Below are 8,219 nucleotides of genomic sequence, written 5' to 3' on the forward strand. Positions count from 1 at the left end.
AAAAAGGGGAAACAATAGTAGAAGTTCCCTATTACCCTGCATATCCAAAACTCCTCAAACAGGAAAGCCTGGCAGCAAGGCAGACCTCAACACCCTATGGATGCACATGCACTGAAGCCAAGAAAATGTGCTTTCTCTGTTTTATAGAGCTGCATGAAAATACTTATCTCCTTTCACCAAGGTCAAGTCAAAAGAAGCTGTTTCTTTTTTCACTCTTACACTACTGTAGTGCTCAGAGAAGTCTTTATTCATCCTTGTTTATTTTTTAGAAAATCTCTACAGATCTAGGTGTTTCAAATGAAGCATTAATTACATGGAATATGTGCCCTCAAAGTCCAGAAGTTACTGGATATACTGCAAAGGTGGACTGGTGTCAAGAGTGACCCAGTGACCTCTGCAGGAGATGCTGGTATGGCTGTGAGGCACTGGTGGGGCAGCAGCAATCATGATCCAACCTTCTCAACATAATTAGCAGGATAGAGTCCAACTTGGCCAGTGAGAAGTCGACCCTTGCACCAGCCCTGCTCATCTTCCTCACTAATCTTCATTAATTCTTCACCTAAAAGCAAAAACAGTGATTAGGAAGCAGCCTTGAGAAGGGCAGCATGGCATTTTCACCCACCTCAGAAGACTTGATAAAAGGCAAGACCTATTGGTCTGAATCACCACTTTTCTCCCCCTGTCAACACTGTCATACTGCCCAGTTTAATCAAAGCCAGGGTTACTGAGCTCTGTGTTCAGTACCATCCCCTAGGCTAAGGAAGTTAAACAGACCTTCACTTCTGCTATTCAACATCAGAAATAGTTTTGTGCTCTATAGTTCTGCCTGTTTTCCTCCCCCCAAGGAACACGTTTACAAGCCAGAGTGATCAGAAGGCTCTCAGAGATTTCTCTTCCTTAGTGGCTCCTTTGGTAAGCAAGTGGAAAGGAAATGAAAGAAGCTGCTAAGCTCTGGCTGTTAGGACCCAAAATGCCTGTTCCATGACAGAGTGTCTTGTTTGGCCAGCATGGAATCAATCAGTCTATGACCAGGAAAGGCCTTCCCACATCTACTTTGGGAATGGGCAGAAATGCCCCCTTCACTAGTAAAAGGTTACACTTCTGTCAGAGAGGGAGATCTGACTGTGTCAACAGGCACATCCCACACTGGCAGAGGCTCAGAAAGTCACTGCTGTTAAGTTGAAGCCTTACTGGTGTGTGTTGCTCAGAGCAGATTCAAAAGAGAGATGACTGAAGCTATCCAGTCATACCCCATTGCATCTGCTGGGTGGAAAGAGAAAGGAGAGTCAAGTTCTAGAGCACCCATACCTTAAGATTTTGAAACAACAAGTTAGTGTTAGGAAATTTAGTAGCATGGTAACACTGCAGCATAGATACTGGCCTCAGACATAAGCCCCTGCTACCAAAGGACTTTGGTGCCTTTTAAAAACAGGTGTATTTTGGAGAGGTGCAGCACAAACATACTATGTAAGACTCAAAACAAGTGAGATGAGAGACACTCTTCAGACTCAGATGTCCTCTTGAAATTAAGAGGAGGGCACAGGCAAACTAAATTTATCTGAAGGAAGAAAAGGGGAAGGGTCTGTTTGCTCCAGCACTCAATCCTCTGCTGTGAGCCAGGACCTCCACTCTCAAGATATCCATTTTCAATAACAGTTTGCAGCTGGTTTTTGCCAGTTGAACTCTGCCTTTAGGAGTGCATATCAACCAGCTGAGCTTGCTCCCAAAATATCTACAGGTTATTTCAAAGGACAACCCAGACCACGTATGTAATTTTTATATCAATGGTACAAGGGAGAAGCATTTAATAAAGTCTCAAGATACAATGCAGAATAAATGCTCCAAGAGGAAGCAGGAAGGACTTGTTTTATCACTTAGGGTCTGCTTTCCCTCCACTGTGACCAAAGCCTAGACAGTCTCTTTTCATGTGGCCTGTCTTTTAGTCTGAAACAAGTTGGACTTCTAAGTGCATCATCCATCTCAGAGGAGCTGGTAATGGGTCAGGCCAAGGAAAGAAGAACAAGTATCAGTTTTCAGTGGGACATCCAGTTCTTAAGAGTGTTTCAGTCATTCAGTCAGACCGAGTGAGGACAGCAAAAGGTTAGTAAGAGATTAGTGCTTCTGTACCTGCTTTAAAGCTCAGCTCATCAGCCTCCTGTCCTGTGTAATCATAGAGCGCTCGTACCCGGACACCTGGTACCTTTATGTCCTCCTCATGCCCGTTGGCATCCAGGCACTTCTTGGGAGTGTCCTCATCTGACCACTCGGAAATGTCTTCCTTCCCTCCGCTTTGTACGTGGAAAGCAAGAGGGGACAAGATGGTTGTTAGTAGACTCTCACCCGCCTGCTCCTGAATCATGCACTACACCACCCCCTATAGAACAGGGCGCAAGAGGCCCAACAGCCAAGTGAGGGTGAAAAGGAAGCAGAGATCCCAGAAGATACCACATTTGGTTGAAAGCATCCCAGCATTAGAGCTCTGAGGGCCAGGAGGGTAACTCACTCAAAGTATTTTCACACATGCACACTCTTCATGATTCTCATCCTACTCTAGCAGACCCTCTCACACAAAGAAGGCCAATCCTAACTGGAGAGCCCAGCTACATCCAGAGTTATTTCAGTGTTAAATAAGACAGAGAGGAAAAGCCATGTTTCCCATCCTGAAGAGATGTCTGGAATGATGTTTTCCAAGTCAGGGAGAAGAGCTGAGGGAAAAAGCAGCAGAGGACAGACACCTGGAACCCAAAAAAACCCTGAAGATGCTATGTTCCATACTAACTTTGCATGGCTGGATGATTTCAGGGTGTCATAGAAGAGGCTGTTCTGCTCCTCTTGATAGGAAAACCTGCAGATTGGCAAATAGGGCCCCTGAATCCAATTGACTGTGATATACAGTAGTAGCCTGAGAAGTCTCTATATCCCTATTCTTTCTTGTTCAGTTCACTTAGGCCAGAGTTCACCTTTTAAAGGAGGATGGCTACTGGAACAGTAGCATGAGTCTGTTCAGCCTCTCCCTATTCTCCAGCTTGCTTCCTGGCAAGGGAAGCAGCTATACCCAGACTTGTCAGGCAGGACTTAGCACCATGCCAGGCAAAACACAACAACAAAAAAATCTGATGCCTGCATTTAGGAAACCACACAGCTAACTGGCAAAGCTGCCAGTTCCTAACTCTTCTCACCCTGTCTGGGAGAAAGACTAATTGGGGAAATTCATGCCAGAATCTCACACAGCATTAGTCTGACTGAGCTAAATCTCTTCACTAGAAGGATCTTTAAAAGGCAGGCACCTTGTGAGGCAGTATATACTAGACAAAGAAAACCAACAAAACAAGCCAAACCCAAATCCAAACAGCTGCCCTAAACTGTCTTTTCTACCTGGTCTTTTCCAGTGTGGCATGGGCAAGAGACAGGAAATTAAGAAGAGATCACTCCTATCAATCCAGCTCATTCATGATCCTAGGCAGGACTATACTTTTCCTAACCTGATGTATCCTAGGCTTTGGCCCTTACCTTTGCCTTGTCTGCAGAGGGGTCTGTGAGACAACACCATCTCGTGCAGGCAAAATGCTGGTCAGCGTGACGTCGTCAGCCATCTTGCCACTCTTCTCCTTCTTGGTGATTTGTCGCTGTGTTTCCAGGGACCACTCCTGCCCAGGGAAAAGCAATGACACCATCAAACCACTCAGATAGAAAAGCTCTGCGTAACTTTTCTACCCAATGCAGAAGGGCAGAAGACCAGGCAATACTTCAGTAGCAGCTGAGCTGGTCAGCCCAATGGCCTTGCTGCCATAGGAGAATCACTCTGTTGCATCCCAAGGTGCAACAAGAGGGACTATGAGAAAATTATCACAGGAACTTGTCCCAGCATCCTGAGCACCAACTCCTGTTCTCTGACCTTGCAGATAGATGGCTGGAGTATTTATTTGCAGTTTGGCAAGGTTGCTTATTTCCCTCTGGGCACCAGACAGTTTGTAACACAACAAAAATTGTAGAAGAGCCTAACATCCTGAGCCTGCTGAGCACAGACATAGTCTTCCCAACACAAGACTAGTAATCTGCCAATTTCAGTAAAGCATCTGATTGTTTGGAAAAGACACCCTAGAATGCTACATCACCTCAAACTGAGGCCAATTCATCGCCATGCCTGGTCCATGAGTGTTACGCCACCACTTCAGGTCCTCCTGGTTGTCTGCAGCCATGATGACTTGGTGGAGATCTCGATACAATGCATGAAAGCTACGACCAGGAACAGACAAAACCACCAGTAACCAAGTCCCTCAGCAGTTTCCCAAAAGCCAAGTAGGAAGGAAGAGATTAACCTCATGCACAATTACATAGTATCCTAAATCCCACAGGATTAAGGATGCTAGAGCAGCACCTGTTCAGCCCTAGGAAAACACAGCCACCCTTACAGAAGGGTCAGCCTGGCAAACAGGACAGACTTGTTTCATATGGCAGTGGCTGACATCTGCCAGCTCTCAGCACAGCTCATTAAGTGAGCACTGAAAGAACTTGGCACTATCTTGCACACAGACAGGGAGGTAGCTCAGATTTGTTGCCTCTACCTTAAAAGTGTAAGAGCACAGAAGATTTTTGGCTGCACCTATTTCCCCTCTGTAACTCCTACTCAAGGGCAAGTTGTAGGCTTACAGTTATTATTTCACAAAAGGTCTCTTTACTGATAACAAAACGGGTGGAATAACTATAGATACTAGAAGGCAACAGAGGTGTATTCCTCACACTGGAATTATATATAGCAACATGGAGGCATTTCATGGAATACAAACACACCCACAGGACAGTACTGGACAGTAGCGAAAGTAAAAGGGTTCAAAGGCAGAAAATCCTCTCTGGGGAGCCTGGCACTGCCCATGATCAGAGATACCAGCACTGGTCAGTCTAAAAGGACTAAATATCAGTTAAGACATATTTGAAAGGGGAAGGAGCGAGACCTGGCAGATACAAGCAGGTAGCTCCGTTTCAGAGACCCCATAATTGACACCCCCCCCCCCAAAATTTCCCCCCCCCCCCCCAGAGCCTAGGGCACTCCAGGCTGGCAGAAGTCTCTCCTGTATCATGGCCAGTACCTTTCACTGGTGGAGAGGTTGAGATGCTGGTGCAGATTCAGGAACATCTCCTTAAAGAAGCACAGTCGCTTGCGCTCTGCCTCCTGACAGCCCTCAAACACTTGCTCCATGTCCTCCATGTAGCGGGGATTATAGCGGCAGCTCTTCCAGCATCTTCTCATATTGATCCTTGCACTGTACCAACCCAGGAGGACAGTAATGGTGAGATGTGTTGCCCTGATATCAAACCAGTGACACTCCTACTCTGGCTTGGGACTGACAAGTTTTTTCCCCCTGCATTGCTGAACAAACACACCAAAAAAAAGAAGAAATCCCACAGCTGGTGTCCCAGTCCACTGCTCTTCTAATAGTCTTGCAAGTTTCCTGTTCTTCCTTGTTACTTTCTTCCATAGAGGACCTTTTACTCTTGTAGGGAAGCAAATCAGCTACTTTGAGTAGCTAAGTCTTCAGCTCTACAGCTTCCACCCCCTGCACTAAATCCCCTATGCTTTCTTCCTTTTTTATTTTAAATTTACTTACCTAACTCCGAAGACAGAGAAATACCTTAGTCTAGCTTACTAAAAGCTCAGAAAATGGGATCTCACACCTTCTTACAGGCTTCAGCAGAAGCCATTTTGGAGTGACTAGTGCTTTTTCCTTAAAAGGAGTATCCTTGTGACCCACATCCATACAACACACACTCACCTTCTCAGCCTCCTGAGTGCACTTCTCTACACGCTCCTGCAACTTGCGCAGCTGTTCCTGCGAGATAGATGAGTCAGCCTTGGCATGGTTCTCCCGTGTATGGGCTGTTTTCTCCTCCTTACGGGCTGTGTGATAGTTTCTCTTAGAAGTCTCCACCTGTAGGAGGAGGGATGCAGAGAAAGCCATGATCATACCCGTGGTGATCCTCCGGTACTCAGAGAAGACATGTTAACATTTGTTACAGTCTGCAGCAGCCTAGTAGAAATGCCAATTTGGCATTTAGTAAACAATGCCTCAGTGGGAAGAGGTACTTTCAAATGATCCTTTTTTCAATGCTCACCTGCTGTGCAGGAACTACAGAGCCTGTTACCAAAGTCTTCCCATGCGGGAAGGAAGTTATAAAAGCACAAGAACATGAGACCATAGAGATATCCCTCCCTCCCTGGATTTCTCTGCTACTCTGGATAAGCCCAGTTTGTTTGCCAGTGGCTCTTGCAATCAGGCAGCCAAGCTCAACTGCCCTTCTCTCCCCTTCCCTATTTACACTCTGCTCACGTCTTTCATCTTCTTCACCCAGGGTTTCTGGGCCTTGCGGAACCCATCCTCTGCGTCCTTCGTTTCCTTGAAGCCTCCAATCATCTGCTTGTGGTAGGCCTCCTTCTGCCAGGCCTTGATCTTATCTGAGTCTTCACCAGCCAGGTGGTTCCGGACATCTAAATGAATTTCACTCAGTCTGTCTGCAGCTGTCAGGAAGGCATGCCAGGCCTTTTCCAGAGTACCATACTGTGGACCTGCAGGCACAAGGACCAGAGGGGCTCTTATATCTCCTGCCCACAGAAGGGAATGCAGATTCTTTTCCTCCTACATACATCTACCAGTACAGAGCCACTGCCTTAACTCTTCCCCCATCTAGACTGTCTGTTACAGCTGGCTGAGATGGGCATTTCTTTTGGGCAGCCTTAGCTGTCCCAGATGGTGACTGCTAGAAGAAGGTTTCTGTAGAAAAGTCTCCCACATATCTGGCCTGAGCTTCAGGACAGATAGCAACACTAGTTCATGACTGAAGCTAAGTTTCTGCTCCACGGACCAATAGGTCGTTTGGGACATCTGTCCTGCTGTTTCCTGTTACTTTGTGAGACACTATCAGTTTGAGCACACTCAACTAAATCACAGCATTAGTAGTTATTCTCTGACTGGAGAAGACACAGCCGAGCCATCCTTAAAAGGGGATATCTGCAGCTTGATTTAAGACGTGGAATGCCCAAGGACTTGCCGAACTAAGAAAACAGATTTATTTTTTTCTGTAACCAAACCTTCCAAGGTGCCATGCAGCAAACACCTCCCCAGGAGAATCAGAGGACTGACTACAAAAACAGACATGCAAAAAGACACCCAAGAAAGTAACCCCCTTCTTGGGTCTGTCCCTCGCAAGGAAACAGTGCCAGTAGGAGATTGTACTCAAGGAAGAGAGTGCAACGATTCCTTCCTGTTCCCAGCTCAATCTGCCAACTTTACCTCTCTCCACATTGGTCCTCCACTTGCGGGACCACTCGGTTAGCTGCTGGGCATAGTTCTTTTCTATCTTGGCTCGCTCCTGGAAGCAGGAGATTAAGTCATTGCAGAGCCGGTATCCATCATCCACACGCTTCACTGTCCGCTTGTAGTTTCCAGCCTGAAATTTCACACATTACCTGTTATACTGTACTGACTTTCATGTTCCTTCAGAACAGAAAGCAGCAGGTCAATCACTGCATGGGGAGACAGCACAGATGCTTCTGAAGTCAGCAGCTGGGCTCAGACCCTCCTCTGGCACTCTCTCAGGCAGACACAGCATTGGAGGGAAGAGGCTGAGATGCTTTGCTTGCTTCTTTCACAGCTCAGAGCAGCATCAAACAAACAAGGAACTATCACTCCTCAACATCTGTGGGAGAAAGGGTCACCTCCTCCCTCCAGTAACACACACTGTGATACTGAACCTCCCCACAGTTCCTCCCTTCCACTCCCCAAGGGCAACATGTCATCAACAAACCTGGAACTCAACCCCGTAATTCCACTGATGGGTGGTAACATGACATTCCTACCTCCCTCACACTCCAATTATCCTTCCTTACCTCCCAGAAACTGCCCCCAGGAGCCTCCCCGCCAGCATCATCTTCTGATGACATTGCCCCCGTTTTCTTGCAGCAAGGAATTTTTGCAGGTTTCGGTGAATCTGAGAAGATATAAAGATGATTTCAAACACAGCACTGGCTGAGCCTTTGCAGAAAGCACAGTTCTCCATGACTTTAGAAGCTGGGGGAACCCAGTTTGCTGCCTAGCAGTCAGGTACTGGCATCACTGCCCCTCCAGCTGCAGATGGCTAGATTCAGCAGAGATGCCGAGGACTGAACCAGCCTCCTCCTCCCTCCCTGCAGACAGGAGGGTTTCTTGGCAGGCCTGTAATACATT

General features: G+C 46.8%; 1 protein-coding gene across 1 annotated transcript; it reads right to left on the bottom strand.

Annotated features, from left to right (window-relative positions):
- Window positions 1-240: 240 nt before the first annotated feature.
- PACSIN3 (protein kinase C and casein kinase substrate in neurons 3) lies at window positions 241-7,975 on the bottom strand. The gene is given in 10 exon segments (XM_009074212.1): window positions 241-559; window positions 2,128-2,288; window positions 3,511-3,647; window positions 4,116-4,236; window positions 5,088-5,225; window positions 5,227-5,261; window positions 5,772-5,927; window positions 6,327-6,562; window positions 7,287-7,443; window positions 7,883-7,975. Coding segments are annotated over 10 exon segments (1,311 nt in total). The 5' UTR covers window positions 7,937-7,975; the 3' UTR covers window positions 241-443.
- Between the last annotated feature and the right edge of the window lie 244 nt (window positions 7,976-8,219).

Source organism: Acanthisitta chloris, unplaced genomic scaffold (assembly GCF_000695815.1).
Source record: "Acanthisitta chloris isolate BGI_N310 unplaced genomic scaffold, ASM69581v1 scaffold33950, whole genome shotgun sequence".
Taxonomy (NCBI): domain Eukaryota; kingdom Metazoa; phylum Chordata; class Aves; order Passeriformes; family Acanthisittidae; genus Acanthisitta; species Acanthisitta chloris.